The 23,619-nt window shown below is 43.6% G+C and overlaps 1 protein-coding gene across 2 annotated transcripts in view; it reads right to left on the bottom strand.

Moving 5' to 3' along the window:
• Nucleotides 1-23,619, bottom strand: part of Slc17a8 (solute carrier family 17 (vesicular glutamate transporter), member 8) — a 51,625-nt gene that overhangs the window by 9,464 nt on the left and 18,542 nt on the right. Inside the window, exons 3-9 of one of the 2 annotated variants that reach the window (XM_005374531.2) lie at nt 18,270-18,388; nt 16,488-16,602; nt 14,407-14,494; nt 9,012-9,098; nt 8,516-8,655; nt 8,240-8,389; nt 6,149-6,281 (exon numbers count right to left, since the gene is read on the bottom strand). In XM_005374531.2, the coding sequence (XP_005374588.1) occupies nt 6,149-6,281; nt 8,240-8,389; nt 8,516-8,655; nt 9,012-9,098; nt 14,407-14,494; nt 16,488-16,602; nt 18,270-18,388 (832 nt within the window). The remainder of the gene's footprint in view (nt 1-6,148; nt 6,282-8,239; nt 8,390-8,515; nt 8,656-9,011; nt 9,099-14,406; nt 14,495-16,487; nt 16,603-18,269; nt 18,389-23,619) is intronic. The other variant, XM_005374532.1, reaches the window with a different exon arrangement.

Below are 23,619 nucleotides of genomic sequence, written 5' to 3'. Positions count from 1 at the left end.
TGCTGTTTTCCGCCACCATGAACTGCTGCCCCTTCTGCCATGTGCCACCTTGCCTTGGAGCCAGCTGATGATGGATTGAAACCTCCACAAAGTGTGAGCTACATACACTTTCATCCCTTAACTTGTGGGTGTTGGGTATTTTGTCACAGCAACCAGAAAAGTAACTAAGACACCAGCCCTGCCACTGCCTTATTCCCGGGCCCCAATGCGGCTCACTTGAACAACTGCAGGAGCCTCCTTGGTGGTCTTCCTCCTCCTCCACTTCCTCTTCCTCCTCTTCTCCCTCCTCTTCTGATCGTTCCTCACACCACTTTTCCTCAACCACACACTTTCTTGGCCCCTTATTTGCTCGAAACATTTCCAAGGGCTCTATCATGGGCACAGTGCTCTACATGGCCCCTCTTGCTGTTCCTGTTTCCTTCCTCCCAGTCTGCACACCTGTGTTCACCACCCCATCCCAACCTAGTACACCTCTCTGCTTTGTGTCCACAGTTCTACAACTCTGTCCCCATCCCACAACATGTCTCACTCCTGTGCCTATTTTCACTGGCTATTCTTCTGCCTGAGATGCTCTTCCTGTATCATCTTCCCTTTTTCTGGAGAAATCTACTGTCCTTTAAAGTCAGGCTCAACTATTGCTTCCACTAGAAAACTTTTTGGATAGCTCTTCCATACCTTTAACCAAGGAAGTGGACCTCTCCTTCTTCTTACTTATTTTGTAGAACTTTTCAACATTACTTTGTAATTTTTTACTTGTGCTTTTGCCTCTCCCACAAAATTGTACTTTGAACACAGACTCTATCTAACATGTAGTAGGCACTCAATAAATAACATGTGACACTGCCTATAAAACCAGCTACTCTACTCAGAAGGCTGAGATGGGAGGATCACCAGTTCAAGGCCAGCCTGGACAATATAATGAAATCCCATCTCAAAAAAAAAAAAAAAAAATCAGTAAATAATACTTAATGAATTAAAGCCAAGGAAAGGAAAATCAAAATATTTAGTTTAAAGCTGGACATGGTGGAGCACACCTGCAACTCTAGCTACATAGGAGGCTGAGGCAAGAAGATCCCAAGTAAAAGGCCAGCCTGGGCTACTTAGTGAGACCCTGTCTCAAAATAAAATAAAGGACTGGAGATGTACTTCAGTAGTGCAGCAATTGCCTAGTATGAATGCAGCCCTCAGACCAATCCCCAGTTTAAAAAAAATACATGTTGAAATACAAGGTACCACACTTATTGTAGATCTTGGCTAAATTACTTGCTTTTCTGAACCTTTTTTCTTAAAAACTACCATAGAGAATAGCAAGTACGAATAACTATTTTATATGAACATCTAAAATGGATCAAAAGGGGCTGGGGATTTAGCTCAGTGGCACAGCGCCTGCTTGGCAAGTGCAAGGTCATGAGTTCGATCCCTGATACCGGAAAAAAACAAAAATAAAAAAATAAAATAGATCAAAAGAAAGTATCAAAGCAATATCATGTTTTCTAGTGTTGGCTTGGGCTGAGAATGCATCCCAGTGATAGAGCGCTTGTCTGGCATGCACAAGGACCTGGGTTTAATCCCCAACCCTACCAAAAATAGTGTGTTTTACACCCTTGCTATTTATTTTGAATATTGTTTCAACATTTTAAATTACACACAGGCAAAGACTGAAAATGGCCTATCTTTAATAACAACTGTGCTTCTTAATACTTTCCTTTTTTTGAGAAAAACAATAATTTTTATTTTAAAAATGCCTGTTTCTCAAGACATTATATTTTATCTTTTAAAAATTTTTTTTATTTTAAAGACAATAATTTGAAAAATAAAAAAGGTGATTCCAGAAGGTTAATTTCCTCAAGGAATTAGGATGAAGACATTGTGTGAAGAATAAAGCTTACAAGTGATATTTATTGGTTTATCTATAAGAAAAAAAAAATGTTTTTGGTCAGACAGCAGATTTCCAAAGTAAGAAAACGGGCTCAAGAGCTCACCTGGTTCCTACTGATGGTTAAAATACTACTGTTAGGGCGGTATATTTCAGGAGCTCAGTGATAAAATTCAAACCTCACAGATGACCAAAAGATCCTTAAAAGTGAACCTTTTCGGAGTTGACAAGAGAAGCAACCCTAGGATTTAGAGACCTAAGAAAGAGGTCATTTCATATAAAACAGTGTGACACATGGACAGCTGACTCAGCCAGGGTAGAACTCTGCACTTCCGTTACACGTTGCACAGGCTGCAGCAGGAGTGTGAGAACCTGGCATCTGCCTCTGAGGCACTCAGAAATGTACCCTCACTCAAAGGAAGTAGGACGCGACATCATGTCTTCAGGTGATACGTCTATTCTAAATGCTAGTAAGGGCGCATATCCCTTGTTTGTGGCAAGAAAAAAGGGGTGCAGTAGCTCCAAAACACATATGAGCCTTCTCAGAGGAGAAATGTCCTCCACATCTCTTTTTAGGAAATGTCAAAACAACTAAAATTTTATAAAAAAAAAAAAAATAGTGGCAAGTGGCTTATGATATTAAAATAAATCTGGATTATTCAGAGATGGCCCAAAACTCTGGTTTCATGTAGTGACCTCTGGTCTAGTACCTCTATATTTAAACAAAGTGGGACTTTCTTTCTTTTTCTTTCTTTCTTGTTTACAATTTCTGTGTTGAATGCATTGCCCCTACTACGTCAAAATGTAAAACAGTGCAAAAAGGCAAGTGAATGGTACTTTTAAAAGATAGGAGAGGTGCTGGGAGATTTCACATATGCATTCCAGTTTTAGCAGAAAGACAGGTTTTCTCTCAACAGGGACTTTGTTAGGGCTCGGAAGCCTGAGAACCCTCATCACCATCCAACACCATCTCCAGCTATGGAGAGACAACGGCAGAAGTATTGGGGCAGAATCAGATGTGAAGAAGACATTTCCACAATGTGCTCAAGACCTTCAAGGTATCTGGGTTCAGAAGAGGTTATGAGACTTGTGTTAAATCCAGGATTTTCTCTCAAGGTGCAGTTTTAGAAGATCATTCTGGTCCACAGAAACACAATGGAATAACAGGTATTTGTTGAATGCCTCCTTTTGGAAAAGTTCTGTTTTTCTCAGCATCTTGAACATAGAAGAGGAAGAAGGCAGCAACATTTGGTGAGAACCTTCAGTAGGTTGGATACCACACTACATGCAATTACGAAGTGGGTGTCATTATGTGGATTTCAAAGAAGAAAGCTGACTCAGAGAATTTAGAAACCAACCCATCTTTCTCCACCTCCATTGTTATGGCCTTCAGCTCAAGCCGCCATCTTCTCTTGCCTTCCTGAAGTAGCCTCTTCCTGCTCTCCCCTTTTATTTTTATGCCCCACGAATTTCCCAGATTTGGAAATTAAATCAGCTTGTGTCCTTTCCCAGCTTTAAAACACACACTTTCCAATGGTCCTCACATAAAACTCAACCTCTGCCGACATCCACAATGTCAAGGAAGAGAGATTTATTTTGGTCACAGTCACGTCCATGGTCAGGGCTCCGGAGCAGGATAAATGGCAGAGGGACAAAGAGGAGAAGAGCTGCTCACACTGCGGCCACCAGGAAGCAGAGAGTGAAGGGAGAAGGGAGGGGAGACCCACCCTTCGGGGTCATGCTCCCCACGTCCCCCCAATGACTCCCTCTTCTGACCAAGATTTTCTTCCAAGTTTCAGGTTTAGTAGATCATTTCGGTCAATAGAAACACAACTGAATAACGGATGCATTTATAAAACTGCTAACATCACATTTAACTGTAGCCCCCATGATTTAACCACTGTCTTGGTTACTTTCCTCTCATTGCTGAGACAAAATACCTGATGCCCAGAATTAAGGAAGGAAAGGTTTATTTAGCCCACAGTTTGTGGAGATTTTAGTCCATAATCAGCTGGCTCCAAGGCAGAGTGGCACATGGCAGAGGGCAACCTTTCATGGTGGCATAAGATAGCAAAAGCAACAAGAGCAAAAGGTAGGAGCAGCCTCAAGCAGCCTCTTTCCCTCCCTTACTATGCAAACTACCCACCCCAAGGGCAGGTGTAGTACTCACACCCATGATCCCATCACGGATTAATCATAAACTCTAAAAGCCCACCCCATGACTGCATGAGGCTTTGGGGGGACATCCAGACACAAACCATAACAATTACCCTGCAAAACCCCCACCTTTGAGCACATGAAATTTGGGGGAAATCCAGATCTGTATCAGCACATTAGTCTATAAGCTCCCCCATGGTTTGGCCCCAAGATGAGCATTCCATTCCACCTCCCATGATTCTCCACCCCATCCAAACATTCTGCCCTTCCTTCCTTTCACTCTCTTTTTTTTTTGTTTTGTTTTGTTTTTTTTCTGGTACTGTGAATCGAACTCACGACCTTGTGCTTGCCATGCAGGCACTGTGCCACTGAGCTAAATCCCCAGCCCCAACTTCCTTTTACTCTCCAACACACCGTACTCATGCCTGCCACGGGGCCATTGCACTTGCTTTTCTTTCTGCCTGAAACACCTTCCAGCAAGAGTAATAACAAGGAAGCACACGGTGCAGGGCCACCCTCGGTGTGTGGACACAGGAATCACTGAAGGCCAATGTGGTTTTAAGCACAAGAGGAAAAGACCTGAGCTGAATGTGGAAGGATGTAACGAGAAGACCGGCTGAGAAGCAGAGATAAGCAGAACTCATAGTAAAGAGCAAAGAAGTGAGCATAACGTCAGAGACAGAGAGATATATTCAGGGCTTTCAGGGGAGGCCGATAAGCCAGTGTCAAATTTGCATATTAGCGGGGAAAGACTGGGGGTGCTGTACGAGTGTCCAATTGCTGCTGAAATAAATGACCATAGACTTAGTGACTCTAAACCACACAAACTTAATGTCTCAGAGCTCGAGAACTCAGAAGTCGTACATGGGTCGCACTGAGCTGAGCAGGTTGTCAGTGGCGGTGTTCACTCCGCAGACTCTGGAGGAGGATCTGCTAGGGCCTCCCCCAGCTTCTAGAGTCTACTTGTATTTCTTGGCCCGTGGCCGCATCACTCTGACCCCTGAGCTCTTCTCTGCCTCCTATTATAAGAATTCTTGCCCTTCCATTGCACCACCCAGATAATGTGGGCTGAGTTCCAGGTACAGTTTAGGTCTCGATCTCCCCTCAAAGCCTTATGCACTCGTCAGTGGGGCTTTGGGGAGGTGACCAGATTACGCGGCTTGTAGCTGACTCGCTGTTAGGGAGTAGGATCTGCTCAGAAGAAGCGGGTCACTAGAATTGTAGCTGGAGTCTCCGTCCTGCTCCTCCATAACCTATCACTCTGCCTCTCATGGCCATGAGCTGCTTCTCCTCTGCGATGCCGTCTGCCAGGCCACCCTGCCTAGGAGCCAGCTGACTGTGGGCTGAAACCTCTATACACTGTGAGAGTAAACCTTTCCTCCTTTAACTTGTGGGTGTCAGGTACTGTGTCTCAGCAATGAGAAAAGGGACTAAGACAGCTCCCCATCTCAAGATCCTTGTTTAAGAATCTACAGTCCCCTTGGACCTGTGAGCAAATATACTCAGAGATTGTGTGAAGTAGGACATGGACATTATTACCCCTACGGTAGCCACCCTGGACAGCACGCTGGGTTCAGGGCTCCACAGCTTCATCTCCTGCTCTCAGAGAGCAGAGCTGCGCTTGCCAACATTTCATCTCCTACACAAATGTTCAAGCTGAAGTCAGACCCGAGCATCCCTGGTGCTGCTGGGACACCCAACTTTTTGGTCAAGCTCCATTCCCAAGATACACGGAGGGGTCAGATCATGCCTGCTCCTGTGTCCCTCACGCAGTCTTCTCTTCTGAATGGACCAGACCCTTCTAACCCAGAGTGAGATCATGCCCATTTCCTCCTGGCCCCTGGAGTACCCCAGCTGTGACACCCCACCCGTAGGCCATGCTATCCTCTGCCTCCCACCCCCTCGAGCTGGACCCACGTGCACTGGAGAGGTACTGCAAAGGGTGACGAAGAGCACCAGCAAAGAGCTTGGCCCGACCTTGCACAGGATCTGCCGCTCCAGGAAGTCACTTTCTGTTACCTTCATCTCCCTGACTGGACATCACCTCTCAAATAGGTCTGCGGTTTTGTTTAATCCTACAGAAGCCGCCCAAATCCACCATGAAGTCCACAGTACCTCCACAGTTCATGATCTTTCTGACAGCAGTAGTGGTCAAAATTTTTCTGCTTCTTAAATAATCAGCCAGTTGTCCTCCGATAGGCACAACAATTGTCATCACCATGTGTGGGACTGCTGACAAGAGACCCACCTGGAAGGAAAAGAAGCACCCAGCACCTTTGACTCTGATGAGAGATGCGCCTCCCTGCTCCCTGCTTACCCACATGCCACCGTCCCAGGACCACCACCGGATTTAGTCACCTAGCGTGGCATCTGGGGATTTTAGTCATAATCCAGCAATGAATGAGCAAGCACTATATAGTATAGACCTAACTGTCTCCTCCATGGATTAGAAGCTCCCTGAGGGCAGAGTTGGCTTTTATGCATCTCCAAGGCCCCAACAGCCTGACACAGGGAAAAAAGAGCCCTGGTACGTGGTGCCTGCTCCAGATGGCAGCCAGGTCTTCTGTGACCTCTTCTGACAGTACCTGTAGCTATGTAGACATCCACCTCTGCTATGCTGCTGTCCTGTGCTTTTGGAAGGAGCTTTTATTCTTCTCTGATGATAGTTTCTATCTCCCCACTGAGAGCCCCCCTCCGTGAGACACAGACAGTTTAATGACAATGGCTGAAGACATTGAAAATAGCTCTTTCTAAATCAGCACAAGTAATGGTGGTTACTGCTACAGTCACGGTCACAGAGACAGGGTGGCTGCAAAAATGAGCTACAGAATACATTTCTTTCTGGTACTCACTACATTTACAGAGAGAAATGAAACCCTCGCTGTCAAATCTTTTTATCCTGGTCTGATACGCAGTCCTTGAGTGAGCTTCAAACACACTTTGAGATTGGGTAGAAACTAAATCTTTAAAAGCAGCTAAATGCAGCTCTGATCCTTGTTAAGAAGAAATCAAAAAGCTGGCATACTCTGCACAGAATGTGCAACTTGTCTGACCTCCCGGGTGTTAAGTATCACTGAACCGCTATGAATTATGATCATACAGAGATATTCCTGGTAGGATCAGGAGCTGCTTTTGCATTTGCCTTGGAAATAGAGACCTGGGGGACTAATCTGCTCTGCTCCTCAGTGCTGTCCTCACAGGAGCGCTGTGGGCCTGGTGAGGACATGTGGGGACACTCCATGGTGTTAGTCACCCTGGCAATCCCCAATGGAATTGTGTGTATGTATTTTCCTTTTGAATCTCCTAAAGCAGCATATCCTTAAAATGACTAGATAAAATGTTCAAAGCATGAAATTTATTACTTTTTAAAGTACACAAGCAACATGTTTACAGTTGCTGAGGATTCGCTGCATACGTATTAATGTCTAATTGAATACATGGCTGGCTTTTCTCAGCTCTTCCTTTTGATATCATTAGAAAAACCTGCTGTTGCTTACACTGGGTTTTTTGTTGTTGTTGTTGTTGTTGCTGGTTTTTGTCTTTTTGAGACGGGGTCTCAGTATGCAGTTCAGGCTGGCCTTGAGCTCACTTATATAGCCCAGGTTGGCCTCAAACTCATAATGATTCTCCTGCCTCAGCCTCCCAAGTGCTGGGATTACAGGTGTGTGCCACCATGCCTGGTTACACTGGAGGTTTTTATAAAAGCAGTTTTTCTCCTAAAACTGTTAGTTTCTTACATTCCCTCTCAGATGAAGCACTGTAAAGCAAAGCTAGCCATCTATGGAAAATATGAATCAAAAGTGGGACAGGGAGCCAGGGATATAGCTCAGCAGCATAAGTGCTTGCCTGGCAAGCCTGAGGTCATGAGTTCAATTCCCAGTATCTAAAAAAAAAAAAAGCGGGAAGGGGAAAGTGCTTTGTTAGTTTCCTCAGCAGAATTTTCTTTCATCCTGTGAAGACCATTACTTAGCTTATTCGTGACATTTGTAAGTTTTTTAAAAGAGCTGGAAGTCTTCAGTGATGAGAAGTCTATATGATTATTGAGATGATTGCTACTTTTGATAAATATTTATTGCAGTAATCTGGAAATAACTTTTAACCATCTCAAAGTACATAGAATGCTTATTAATGAAACAATAAATCTTCTGGCCATATGGTTAAAAAAAAGAGAAAGTTCAAGAATATTTGAAGATTCTGTGTGTTTACCTTACTTATTGCAAATCCAAAGACCTCTTCAAAATAAGCAGGCTGACTTATTAACAGCAAATAAAAGGTCCAGCTTCTGCAAAAATTTGCCACAATGATTGCGTACACTGGCAACGAGGTGAAAAATCTTTTCCACGGTGTATTAAATTTCTAGGGGGTAAAAATATCATGATATTTTAGTGAAGAGATTGACATCTTATTTTTATGAGAATAGCATAATCATGAGGAGAAATACCCATAGAAAAGAAGCAAGCCTTTGTCAATGCATTTACTTACACTTGGACTAACCAAGTTGGCTCCTTCACCTATACTTGTCTCAATATAAGTCTTCTCCTCATTAGATATTGTCGGGTGGGCTGCCGGGCACTCATAGGCCTGCAACAGCCAAAACATGTACCAAATAATCCCAAACATACCTATAATTGAAAGACAAAACACTTTGATGATGTGGTCTCATCTTCTTTCATCTCTAAATCTTTCAACTTTTACCATATTCCTACATAACAATATATGTAGTCAAGAGAAAGTATTTTGCTGATTTTTCTGCTGTTGTGAACTGACACTTAAAGAAAGATACTGTTCTGCTTGTTGAAAAATATCAACTTTAATATAAACATTAAATTCATTGCAAGTAAACAGGTATTCCACCATATGATCAATTTGCCTTAGTAAGCTCTACTCCCGTACAGTAATAAACTCTTTGCCAAGCCTTATACAGTAAAATACCATCTCTACAGGTCACCATGTGAACTAATGAAGTCAAATCACTCACCATAAATATAAAAGACCGAGGCCCAGCCAATGTACTGCACCAATACCCCAGCCAGGGGCATGGCAACCACAGCTCCCGCGTAGGACCCTGAAACAAGAAAATACGAGGCAAGTTGACCAGTGGCCATGCAAGTCTTGTCCACTCACGGAGAAGCCATGTGGTAAAGCTGAAGACAAATCAAGCTGGAGTCAAATTACCACCATGGCTAGAATCAAACTCCCAGGGTGCCTGAACACAGGGTTTTGTGGGGAGGAAGTTCACCAAGATGCCCTTTAACTTCACCCATGACCATCCAGGGACCAGACAAAGACTGCTCCAGCACCACCATCTGGAATTTTATGAGAGAATGGAATCAGAAGAGAAAATTCTGAAAGAAATTTTGGGAATTCAAGCAGGCACAATATTGGCTGCTGAAAATAGCAAACTGCAGGAATATATGGAGCTGCCTTTTAGAGCTGACAGTCTTACCTAGGCCTTTAAATGAGAGATACTGGACTATGAAAGAGATCATACTTGTAAGTCTTTTTTCCTTTTTTTAAAAAACTAGTTGAATTCCAAGATGACATGAGGGCTGCTGTCTCTACTTCCTACATGAGTGCGTTTTAAAGTTTATTTTTGTTGAATAAAAATTACAACAGGCTATTGTTTGGGATGAGGTTCTTGGGCCTAGCCCCAAAAGATAAGACTAAAAATCAAAATGGGATCACTCATGCTAAAGTTCCTTGTTGCCAAACAAAAGCTAAGCTGCTTACCTGACTTTTCATGAAACCAGGAGACACAGAGTAAAAGAAACCACTAACAGTGAAGACAGCTTACAGAATGGGGAAAAAAATTTTGCTAGGTTCTCCTCAGAAAAAGAACTAATATCTAGAATATACAAAGAACTCAAAAAATTCGACCTCTAAATTTAAAGACCCAATACGAAAAATGGGCATCTGATGCGGACAGACACTTCTCAGATGAAGAAATATAAACGGGAAATAAATATATGAAAAAATGTTCAGCACCACTGGCCATTCGAGAAATGCAAATTAAAACAACACTGAGACTCCATCTCACCCCAGAAACGGCTATTATCATCAAGAAACCAGCCAGTAACAAGCTCCAGGGAGTCTGTGGGAGAAGGGAACCCGTCCCCAACGTTGGTGGGAATGTAAACTGATTCCTCAAAAAACTAAGTAGAAATTCCATTTGACCCAGCTCTTTCCTTGCTACATATCTTCTCGAAAGGGTTAAAAATATCATACCACAGTGATACATGCACACCCATGTTTATAGCAGCACAATTCATAAAGGCTAAATCTTGGAAACAGCCTATACGTCCATCTACAGATGAATGGATTTTTTTTAATGTGGTATTTTTATACTACTCTGCCATAATGAAGGATAAACTTCAGTACTTTGTAGGAAAAATAGGTGCGCCTTGAGACCATAATGCTAAGTGAAGTAACTCAGATACACAAGCTTAAATAGCTCATGGTTTCTCTTGTATGAAAAACTGAAGCACATGTATGAAAAACTAAAGCACAAAATAAAAGACTGATTAGAGGAAAAAAAAAAGAAAGAAAAGAAAAAGGTGTCATAATCCAGCATAGATTACACATCCAAATGTGTACCTACCATGACTTAGCATAATTGTCTTACATGTTTTATATGTTCTTTGGTTTTTAACTATCCTGGTTTTTGATCTGTGTGTAGGATAATAACTGTATAAGGTCGTATAGTAAATAAACAAATCTGATGCTGGGAAAATAAAAAGAGGAGAAGAGGTGGGGAGGGACGTGAAATGTGTTGTGTGCGGGTAACAATCCCCTCCAGTGAGTGCAGGCATTGTGTACTGCAAACACGTATTAATAAGAGTTACAGAGAGAGAGACTAGAACAGCAAGGTGTGCGGCACACACCTGTAACCCCAGGAGGGTGAGGCCGAAGAACCAACTTTGAGCCAGGCCGGGCAACTTAGTTATTTAGAGAGTCCCTGTCTCAAAATAAAAAATTAAAAAGGGCTGAGGATGTAGCTCAGCTTGAAGGCCCCAGCTTCAATCCCTAGGACTGCAAACAAAATGAAACAAATAAAATAAAATGAGGAAAAATGAGTGATACATCCACACTTCCCAAACAGGCAGGTTTCAATTGGCACAAGTTCCCTCTGCCTTAACCCCTAACTCAAAAAAAAAAAAAAAAGGTGACAGGTACTAACCAGCTGTTCTATCATTCTGTGCGCTTGTCCCTGCTGATATACAAGGAAAGTAACTTTGAAATGGCCCGTCTGCTTCGGGTTCTTTGTTTCTGCTTTGCTTAGGCTTCCTCTATTCATAAAACCCAACCTTCTCTGTTCAACCCGCCTGGAACAACGACTCTATTTTTTTTTGGTTTTGGTTTTTCTCCGGTACCGGGAACCAAACTCACGACCTTGCACTTGCCAGGCAGGCGCTTTGCCGCTGAGCTAAATCCCCAGCCCCAATGATTCTATTTTATGAAAGGAACCGTTACCAATTCCAGAATCTAAAGCAACATCAATTAAGATCTTTAAAACTGTTGTGATTTCACCCTTCGATATTCCTGACTTTGTAAGTAATACTTAACCTTGTAAATACCTGCCTGTATGTGGGGGTTTATCTTGTCTAGACAAGATTATGAGTGCCAGAGGCAGTGACCCGGCCTCCCTATCTTCCGGCAGCTCCAGGACCTCTACTAGGGAAACCCCAGCCCTGCAAACTATTAACTGAATTGAAGAGTTACTATCTTATCAGTTACTATTTTCCCTTGGGCTGTGGATGAGAAAACTCCTGTAGCAGAGAAGTTAGCAGCATGAAAGGAAATTCCATCTCCCAAAGTCCAATGCTGAGGAAGATTTTTGGGAATTAAAATACCTTCCAGAAAAATGGATTAACTTGCATCATTCTAAACTGGGCTTGACGCCTCTAGGAAAGAGAGTCTTCCAGAGATAAGACAGGAGTGAAATATCTTCCAGGGTTGGTTCTAGGTTAAACTAAGCTGTGCACGTGAAGGTGCTTTGTAAGCTATCATGGGTTACACAAATGCCAACTGTGGGGCTGGGGATATAGCTAAGTGGCACAGCGCATGCCTGGCAAGCGCGAGGTTGTGAGTTTGATTCCCGGTACAGGAAAAAAACAAAACAACAAATGCCAACTGTTACTGCTTTTGTCATGCACAGAATGACAATGCACTTTTTTACACCTCATAATTCCTCAAACCAATAAGGCAAGTGCTCCAGGCTATATGGTAGGAAAGAGCTGTAGGTCTGATTCTGTGAGGAGAAGGTAGTCTTCTGTCTGAAGCCCAGTGCCCTTCGAGGGAGGGAGGGGGTCTGGTTTAGGTGACAAGCAGGCAAATCTGTGACGGGGAGGGTCAAAATAACTAACAACTGTGATGCGTCGCTTTCTGTGTGCCCTTACTGCACTAGGTGTCCTGTACCCATGAGTCTATGCGACCCTCTTTCCACCTGATGACTTAGTGCCAATATTATCCCCATTTTATCAGTAAAAACAAGTCTCAGGAAGGGGAAATAAATCGGTTGAGGTCACACAGATATAAGGGACAGGTTTCCTGGACAGGAACTCAGGTCTGTGGGACTCCAAAGCCCTTACTGTGTAATAATTCAGTCCTGTCTCCTCCCACAGAAATGGCCAGTAATTCTCCATTGTAAGTATTATTTCATTGGTAAAATTACAACCTGACCTACACTGCCCTTCTTCTCTGCCTATCAAACACTTTCTCACCCTTTCAGACAGGGTTCCGGTCTCACCCTTTATCACAGCCCCTTGAGCACACTCCCTAATAGGACACTTAGCCCACGTTGCAGCTGCCCTGGGACACACTTCTGCCCCTTGTGTGCTCCCCAGGGAGGACAGATGAGGCCTCAGTGATCACTAGCGGCACGGAGTGGGACAGTAGCAGATGGGAGGTGGGAAAGGATCCCCAGTCCTCACTAGGCCTACGCATTTAAATCTTGTTTTCCTCCCCAGCCTCCATGTCCCCACGTGTAAAACAACAAGATGTGACTAGATGTTTTCTAGAGTTCCCTTCTCACACCAGTATCTTGAGATTAAGAACTGATCAGCTCCAAGCCTGTGTTTCCTTCTAATAACATTTCACCTCTCATGTTCTTTGAAACAAGGCCACACCTTAGCTGGGAAATGCAATAAGGCCTGTGACTTTGATCAGTTAACTTTCCTGGAGAAACAAACCGCTTTCAATCAGCTCTTCTAGGGCTATAAAATCACACAAAAGAATGGGGAGTGGCTGGTAGTCATTCTGAGTTCTGCTGTCAAATCAAAAATGAAAGGTCTTACACACAAACCCTCTAAAGAAGTGAAGGTCAAGGATCGGGTGAAGTAGTAGGGCAGAAAAGCTCGTGAACTGCAAACAAGAGGCCAGAGATGTTTCTAAGGTCAAGAGAAGCTAAAGATTTAAAGACATCTCTGATACACATGCAATTCCAAATGAACACGGAGTGAACATGTTCAAAGTCGATGTAAAGAAGATGGCGGCTCCAAAGACCCTAGGAGACCAAAGCGCAGTGTCACCAGGCAGGTCAGGACACTGGTATTTCACACCAAATTGCTGTGAGAATTTATTATTATCAATATTTAAAGAAGAGAAAGAGGTAAATAAAAACATTCACAGAAACAGAAAGACTTATATCTCCCCTCAGTGAAGAAATACAAGTTAGCTTGTCTTAGGAAATGTATGTTAGCTTGAAAAGGCAGACAGAGATCTGAAAAGGAAGGGCGGGAGGAAGAATAAAAAGAATGAAGATAGGTTAAGTCCCTAAAATGAATGGAAGCATGTGTACTACAAAGATGTATTTATGAAAAATAAATAAACATTAAGAGAAGAAAAATCAGACAGACCGGTGAAGAACCAGAGCAAGATGGCCGCTAAGTAAAATCTTCCCATCAGTGACGTCTCCCCACACACAGACCAATCTGCACACTTATGCATGCACCAAACCACCTTCCACAACAGCTCAGAAAGCCAGCTAAACTATGTTGGGAAATGTCAAGGAGGTTAAAGAAGAAGAAAGAGTTACTATCATTAAGAATGAATTATTTAATAAAACGAAAACTAATAAAAGCTGTATGAAGCATCCAGGTGAGAGCAGATGGCCCATACAGACAAAGAGGGAAATGAGAACTCACAGAAGATTTACCAGGACCAGCTCTGCAAGGAAAAGGATTTGGGCTCCTGGGTGAAGAACCTGAATTTCAACAAAGCGGAACAATCTACTTCAGCTATGGCAAGAACCAGAATGGAGTGGCTGCATTGTGCTGGTCACCGCCAACCAGTCCCCAGAGAAGAAGTTTTGCTTCATATCTCCTCAGAATAAATACTAGGACCTGAGTTCGCAGCCGAGTCTGTTCTTCACTTACCACAGAAAGAAGTCGTGGCCAGCCGGCTTCTCTCTAAGGGTGGCGCCCACTTGCTCCACATCCCATGGCAGGCTGGGTAAGTCACACCCTGGCAGAAGAATGTAAAGTCAGTTATTAAATGTACCTCCAGTTTTTCTCTGTGTTTAAGATGTAGCTGCTTCTCCTTCACCCGGGCTGCAAGGTAAAAATCCAGTGCATAAGCGCTGCTACTGATCCAAAGTCCGCATCCCCCACCAAATCCTTGTGTTTAAGCCTCGCCCCAGTGTGGTGGTATTTGAGGGTGGGCGCTGGGAGGTGGCCAGTGCGGGAGCAAACTCCTCATGAACAGGGTCCGGGCCCTTTCACAAGAGCTCCCGGAGGGCACCTTCCCTGTCTGCCAGGTGAGGACCCAAGAGATGACTGTCCAGGAGCCAACTCACTGCCCTTCGCTACACCCTGAATCTGCCAGCACCTGGATCTGGGATCTCCCGGCCTCCAGAACTGTGAGAAGTAAATTTCTGCTGTCTATGGTATTCTTTTAAGGAAGCCCGAACAGACTAAAACAAACACAGGATGGCATCATCCAGCTATGTGGATGCCTAGCACAGATACTAAAATTCAGATACAGTTCAAATGCAAGCGTGGTGGGGAATCAGAGGGAGTTCTTTAGGTTTATATTGCATATTATCAAGAACATCAGCGGAGGAAGGCGCTTCCACATCATTCCACTTCATCTCATGTGCAGCCACGGAAGCTGAGGCTCACAGTCATTAAGTGCCAGGTCTCAGTACTCACCTCCTCAGCTGCTCATGTCATAGCTTTTCCACCACAACAGTATTTGTGAAAGCAAATACTGTCCCTCCAGTGGGGCTAGAGATGGATTTGAGACATGACAGTTCACACTCTTAACTATAATTCCTACATATATAGTTAATACACTTTAGACACAAGTGTAACATGCACATCAGATCCACGATTTCAAAGATACCGTTGTTTACAGTGACATGTGGCTTTGATTCTTGTTTTTTAATGGAGTTGATCTAGGAGAAAAATAGTAAGCAAATAGTAAGGCAAGTTGTACACAGAATAACAAAATGTTGATGGTTAGAGGTGAATGTCAGAGTTTGGGGAATGTTGTTCTACATCAGGAATTGGCAAGCTATGACCCAGTTAGACACGCCATCTGTTTTAGTACAGTCTGGAAGGTTTGTACATTTTAAAGTGGTCTGGAAGCCGGCGCTGTAGCTTAGCTGGCTAAAGCACCTTTCTAGTAAACAAGAGATCCTGGGTTCGAATCCCAGGGGTGCCTAAGCTTCTTGGCAAGGGTGAATTATTCTCCGAAAGAAACCGCCCCACCCCTCCAGAGGATTTCTGTTTCTCCTTACTTAAAAATTCTTTCTGGGTGTGGTGGCAAACAGCATAGTGAGACCCTATCTCAAAATGACCCAAAAAAAAAGGTCTGAAGAAGCATCAGTATGAAATACTATTTCATGAGCACACAAAAAGTATACAAAATTCAAATTTCAACATATAAAAGTTTTTATTAGAACACAGCCAGGCCTGTGTGTTTGCATATTGTCTACAGCTGCTTTTGCACTATAACAGCAGCCCTGAGACCAGCAGCAGACATTGTACGGCTGCAAAGCCCAAGATTTTTACATCCAGATTCTACACTATGTTCCACCTTCTAGCTAACAAAACCTTCACATCAGCCCACATGCTTAGAAGTGTACGCATTCTTAATAAATGCACTTAAATTGCCTTCACTAAAAGAATGAGCCTTTGATATGCGGACTTGTAAGTTAGGGGCTTCAGTTTCACGCTCTATTAAAATAAAGATGGTTGTATTAGATCACGTCTAAGATCTTTATGGAATGGATGATCCTTTATTATATTTAAATGCAAAATCACACAAGGCATTTTAATTAAAATATTCACAGTGCTATTTAATTAAAATAGCCAGCACCAGAGAGCTGAGACAGCAGGACAAGGCGGGAGATAGGAAAACAGAGTAAAAGGGGTTTTCTCCGGAACCTGGATTTTCTAAAGAACCATGCTGTCTCTGGCAATACGCAAAACTGTGAGGAAAGTGTATCTCCTACCTCCACTAGCCCTTGCAAAATCCTCACGCCCATGACGCAGCCGTAATGCACTCTGGCTGCAGAAGGAATGAACATGTTCAAAGTCGATGTTAAGAAGATGGCGGCTCCAAAGACCCTAGGAGACCAAAGCACTGTGTTATTGGGCAGGTCAGTAATAGATGAGATGGTCACTTAAATCTCAAAAATGAGTCTAACGGACCATGAAAGATCTTTATTAAAATGAAGAGAAATTAGTTCACTGAAAAAGACGGTGTGTTGAGGTCTGATGTGCCCCAAGCTAGACCCCTAGGCTGCTTTGATTCCCACGCTCCAGGCCCTGGGCCCACTATTGATACTTCTATGGCAATATAACAATGTCCTGCCTAGATGATGTCCTAGAAAGCTGCAGAATGACTAGGTTGAGGTGACCTTGCTGGAGGCCCTGGTCCCACACAAGCGGCCCTTCCTTCTATGACTTCCACATCTTTGGAGTTTTGCCTCCTGCTTCCCATACTGCTCTGGGTCTGCCATAAAGAGATACTGATTATCCAAAAAGCATCGTATGACCCAGAGGCAGCCAAGCACAAGTCACACTGTGTCTTTGTCTGAGCATCCTATTCCCTGCCATGCTGGTACCGCTCACCTTTGCCCTCTGATTGGCCCAGTGTATCCTGGGAAAAAAGAGCAAGCAACATTCCCTGCCCTTCCCCTGCATGCTGATGACACACCAATGCTTTGTTCATCAGGGAAGTCAGATTAGGTGCGATTTCTTTTTAAAGCAGAGCTGTAAGCAGTACCCAAGGGGACCAGAGCAGCCAACGTTTAAACACATTTTAAAAGAATAAAATAAGCAAATAGCAATAAATTAAAAATACAAATTAGACAAGAACATAAGTAAAGACAGTCATATTCATACATATTTGGATCTTATGTTAGTGGCATTCAAATTTTTTGACACTGACCCTTAAAATATGTGTATATTGCCTCCCAGTCTACACACACACGTGCAAGTCAAGTTTCAAAATCCAACACCTACCCTTACATGCAGTGCACTCAGATGTTTTCTACTGTTTTATTCTATTTTATTATGATCTCCTCTATTTTTCTCTTTTTTCAAAAATGGCTCATTGGTAAATCACTATATTGATTTCACAATCATCTAATAATATGTATTTCAGAGTCTGATAAACCCTGGTATACAAGGTGCAATATACTCCATGAAAAAGATTTATGTAAAGTCATGTGAGAAATAAATACATTGGAAAGGACCTGAAATTGTATGCACCTGTTCTGGTACATGATTCATCCTACAACGTCTCCCCCAAGTGGCCATCCTCTTGTGCTTGAATACCTCTAACAACAGAGAACTCACTGCTTATGGAAATAGCCCATTCTGTTCTTGGACACTTAATTGCTTAAACACCTCCTATAGAGCCTGAAGAGTGTTAACGACACATCTTACAGGCTGGAGGCAAGCTCTTCGTGCACACGAGGCAGAACATTTATGGTTGAAGGTAATATTAATGTAAGTACAGAAGATCACAGGATGTCACTGGTTAAAGCACAATTTAATCTAATGTTCCATTTCACAGATGAGGAAACTGAGGCCCAGGGAAGGAGGGATGTGACTCAGTAGAGGTAACTCAGTGAGCCAGTGAGGGGTCAGGTTCCATTGCGCTATCTGGATTGCTCCTCTTTTTCCATTCTGCACCTCTAAACTGAGAACCGACTGCGCAGATTTCCTAAAGGCACCAAGTCGCATGATAACTCAGGTAGCACTCATGATAAATCAATTCACCTTACCTGTTAGCAGCAAACTTGTTTGAAATGAAACCACCTGGGATTTGCGTCACAATATAGCCCCAGAAAAAAGATCCATGGATAAGGCCCACTGTCTCTGGATCCCAGTTAAACTGTGCTGTCTGCAAACAAGAAATCAGATATGGTTGCGCTCGTAAGAAAACAACTGACCAGCGTGTTTCACTGATGAACCCCCGTAATCACCCCATGAGGTCCCTTTTTCCTTCCTTTTGTCAACAAAAATTTCTGGAAGGCATTTCACAGACTCAGGATACCAAAGTCCCTCTGCAGGATGAACCTCAACTTCTATGAGAGAAAGGAGAGCTAAGCACTAAGTTATATGTAAAATGTGATACACTGAACACCTTAGTGACGAGCACTAAGGAGAATAAACACCTTGTGAGAAAAACGAAAATTAAGTTCTAGGGTTACTAGGTGATTTTCTATACCATTCAGATATCAGTTCGTGATAGCATGAAAGGAATCCAAACCTTAGGTCGCTCAATTCTTATGCAATTTTTTCCCCTGCAATGCTGGGAACCCAACCCAGGAGTATCTGCATGCTAGACAACTGCTCCGCCTCCAAGCTACTCCAGCAGCCCAAATCGCTGTTTTCTTAACGGGCATAACAAACACAGTCTGTCTGCTTCATGCAGCTGCTAATGTCAATCGCATCACCTTTCTCTACGAGGACACTGTGCCTCTGTCATTCCCCAGCAGAAATGATACCAGATGAGACACACTTAGGGCTGCTAAGCACTGACTTTGATCATCATTAGAGACCCCTAAAACCGTAACAGTGGACTAGAGACTTGAGCAGACATTCCTCCAAAGAAGACATGCAAATCGCCAACAGCTGTATGGAGAGACGTCCCAGGTTACTAACCATCAGGAATATGCCAGTTAAAACCACAATAAGATACTATCTCACACCTGTTAGGACGGCCATTATCCACGGAATAAATAAATACCACAAGTGTTGGTGAAAATGTGGGGAAAGTGGACACCTTATATACTGTTGGTGGCGAGGTAGGATGGTGCTGTCAGTATGGAAAACAGAATGGTAGAGCCTCAGAAAACTAAAAATATGTTTCAGTGATCAAACTGCTGGGTATTTACCCAAAAGAATTGAAATCAGGGTCTTGGAGATACCTACTCTCATCTTCACTGACTATTCACTACAACCAGCATATGGAAACAACCCAGAAGTCCACTGACTGATGGATAAAGAAAATGTGTTTTGCACATTTAATGGAATACTCTTCAGCCTTTAAAGAGAAAGGAAATTCTGTAATACGCAACACTTAGATGAGCCTGGATGACATTATGCTAAGGAAAATAAGCCAGTCACACAAACGCAAATAATGCATGGTCCCACTTACACGAGGTCTCTAAAAGATCGCATTCGTAGAATCAGAGAGTGGATTGGCGGTTGTCTGAGACTAGAGGGAGAGGGAATGGGATTATTCAGTGGGCAGAAAGTTTTAGTAAAACAAGATGAATAAGCTCTAGAGATATGCTATACAACCCTGTACTTAGAGTTAAAAATAAGGTATTATATGCCTTAAAATGTATCCATAGCGTGGCTCTCGTGTTAAGCATTTTTTTCTGTGGCGGTTTAGATCTAGAACCCCTGCAACAGCCATCTCACAAGCGTGGCAGGTGATTGGATACTGAGGCACTGTGCCCACCAGGGACTGATCCACTGGTGAGTTCGTGGCTAAACGTGCTGCCGGAGGAGCTCTCTGGGCCCAGGAGATGGGCCGCCGCCTTGGGAAGCGCATCACTCTCCCCGGTTCCTCCCTTCTCTCTCTGCTTCCTGCGGGCCGCCCTGGTGAGTTGCAGCCCGGCCCTTTCACCATGTTGCTTCTGCCTTCATGAAACTCTCCTCCATTAAATTACCGCATCTGGTATTCCGCCCCAGCAACAGGAACACTCATACATTTTCTTTTCTGTTTTGATTTTGTTTTATTGTTTTTATTTTGTTTTGGTGGGGGTAGTGGGGATGAAACCCACGGCTTTCACTGAGCTATAGCTCACACCTATTTTTTTTTTTTTTAGACAGGGTCTCTGCTAAGTTGCCCACGTGAAACACAAACTATCATCATCAAAGAATAAAACCTCCTCTCTACAAGGGACGATACCCACATCAAATCCCTGCAAAGGTAAATGCTGCCTTCTTTGGAGAATGGTTCTTTGCAGATACGAAAAAACCAGAGATCTTGAGATGAGCTACCCTGGGTTAGTCAGTTGCGCTCTCAACCAGGGACAAGCGTCCTTCCAGAAGAGAAAGGCAGGGGAGATCTGAGGCAGATGAGAAGACGCACAGGCAGGGGGAGGCCATGTGAGGACTGAGGCAGAGACGGACTGATGCAGCCACAAACCAAGAATTTGGGAGCCTCCAGAAGCTGACTGAGACAAGGACGTGTTCTCCGCTACAGACGGGAGGAAGGGAGGCCCAGCTGACATTTTGGTTTCAGACTTCTGGTCTCCACAACCATGAGAGAATAAATTTCGCTTGTGTTAAACCATCAAGTGTGTGGTAATTTGTTACTGCAGTCTTAGGAACCTAATACAGGTACTTAATACAAATCATCTCATTTGATCTACAAAGTGCTCTTTTTATTTTACAATGAGGGTTAGCAAAGAATTGCTAGGCAGTCTGGTTCCTGTCTCACTGTGTACACTTCCTTCTGAGAGGCCTCCACCCCCACCTCCCCTCTGTGGGGTTCTCCCCTGTTGACCACTGGGAGGTCTCTCTGTCCCTCTCTCTGTCTCTCTCTGTCTCTCTGTCTCCCTCTGTCTCTCTCCCTGTCTCTCTCTGTGTGTGTCTCTCTCTGTCTCTCTGTCTCTCTCACACATACATACACACACACACACATAAACACACACACACAGAGTTCAATAGTAGTACAGCAGTAAATCCTTGAACTGAAGCAAGTTCCACAGCATCAGAGGCAAGTACATCAGTCCCTGGCAAGGCAAAGGCTCACAAATTCAGCTCTGGGACGCAAACAGCAGGCGCATTCAGAAGCTCTAGCCAATTCCAAGGCCCACTCTCTTCACTTACAAGATGGAATACCCACGAAAAGGACTCTGGATATTTTCTCCTGAGGGGAATGAGAAAGAATCACAAGGATTGTCAACCTTCAGTCATTGTTGTTTCTTCCCATATGTGAGACACTAAGTGCTCCTTGCTCATTTTGTTCGTATGTTGTCCGGGAGATTGAACCAAAGACCTTGACTATGCTAGGCTAGCACTCTACTGCTGAGGTACATTCCCAAACATTCTTTTATTTTGAGACAGTGTCTTATTAAATTGCCCAGGCTGAACACCAGGCGTGGTAGCACACACCTGCAATCCCAGCACTCAGAAGGCTGAGGCAGGAGCATCGTTGTGAGTTCGAGACCAGCCTGGGCTAAAAAGTGAGCCCAAGGCCAGCCTGAACTGCATAATGAGACCCTGTCTCAAAACGACACAAATAAAATAAAATAAAATAGAATAAAATAAAATAAACTGCCCAGGCTGGACTCCAACTTGTGGTCCTTGTCCCCGGTCTCCTGAGTAGCTGGGATGCCAGGCTGTACCACCACACCCAGTTGCTTCATGTGTTGTAACTCACAATTTTCCTCCCTGCCTCTCTCCCTCTGTCCCTTTCTCCTTTCCTTTCTTTTGCTCTTTGTGTTGGGATTGAACCTGGGTCCTAGCGCATACCACTGAGCAACATTCCCAACCTTATAATTATTAAATGAAAAAGTAACTATCTACACATGAGTTAACATCACCCTTCATGCCCCTTGTAGAATATAGGCCATGTATTGTTGTAAGACCTCCCTATCCACACCTGCTTCTCTCCTTCTTTTGAAAATGGGGATTCTAAGCCAGGCATGGTAGCACATAAATGTAATACCAGCAGTCTAGGAGGCAGAGGCAGGAGGATCAAAAGTTCAAACCCAGCCTGGACAGCTCAGTGACTTAGCAAAAAGCCTGTCTCAAAATAGAAATGAAAAGAAGCAGGTGAGGGTGGTTCAATGTGAAAGCCTTGGATCTAATCCTAGTATTATATATATATATAAAAAAAAAAAAGGACTCTGAAGAATCTAATTTTCCCATAAAACAAAACAGACAAAAATGTCAGCCGGGGCTGGGGATTTAGCTCAGCGGCACAGCACCTGCCTGGCAAGCGCAAGGTCGTGAGTTCGATTCCCGGTACTGGGAAAAAAAAAAAAAATGTCAGCCGTTCAGAGCCCCTTGTAGGCTGCTCAGCTGATACCTAAACTTTGTTCTACTTGGGCAAGAGAGAAAGGGCCTGCCACAAATTGAAGTTGTACTAGAGCCTCCAAAATGCTACCAACTTCCTATGCTAGCAGCCAGAGAGAACCCTGTAAAGCACCCTTTAGTCCCTCATCAGTTCCTCTAAAACTCCAGAGGGCAAAGCCTTAGAAAGCAGAGAGCACACACTCCATTGTTCCTGGACTTTATTGAAATGCCATTCCATATGCTTCAAAGGAGACTCTATTGACCTGGCCTATCTTTTCAGGAACAAACAAACGCAAAAACAGCATCTCATTTTGATCCCAGACTCGGCAGACAAGTTTTAATTAGCTGGCCATGCTCACAAAAGGCTGACAGAATACATGTGATACACATCTGCAACCTTGCTAATATACATCATTCCTTATTTTTAAAAGGCATGATATGCTCCTCCACCTCTATCCCAGCCCCTAAAAGTGACAGCATATCTGTTTGGGGCAGATTCGGCTGTGCCATCAGAAAGAGCCTGGTTAGGACAGTCTCCATGGTGCTATTTTCCACTGCAGAATAATCTTAGTTTAAAAAAGAAAAAAAAAGCATTCAGGCCAACTAAAGACCTCTTTTTAATGCACCAGCTGCAAATTTTCCCAAGCCAGTGCTTGGCAGGAGACCACTCCAGGTGATGCTCATAGATGCGGCATGAAAGACCACATCCTGCCATCACGTCAGGCCGGGAAATACTGTACCCCTGTCCCCAGGAGAGTCATATGGGACACAGCAATATGGGCTCCACAGTGTCCAATATTTTTCAAAGTGTGGCCTGCAAACCAGTGATTTCCCAGGCACCAGTTTAGGGGACTCTGGCCTCCAGATATGGAAAGGGATCCCAGAACTATTAGATGCTTCTCTGCAAATGGACAGATTTTCACAGGAGTCATTCCAGAGCATGTGGAATATAATAGAGGCAATCAGAATACACAACAAGTGCTTAAATTTTAAAAATTTGTTACAGTAAAAAACACACTGCCCTAAATCCTCCTCTGATTAGTCCACCTCACTTTGAACACACTCATCCCATCATTCTTGCCACTTTCTGAA

Source organism: Chinchilla lanigera, unplaced genomic scaffold, assembly GCF_000276665.1.
Source record: "Chinchilla lanigera isolate Chin_1 unplaced genomic scaffold, ChiLan1.0 scaffold00004, whole genome shotgun sequence".
Taxonomy (NCBI): Eukaryota; Metazoa; Chordata; class Mammalia; order Rodentia; family Chinchillidae; genus Chinchilla; species Chinchilla lanigera.
The sequence above is the reverse complement of the archived record's forward strand: the minus strand, read 5'-3'. Positions and strand labels throughout refer to the sequence as shown.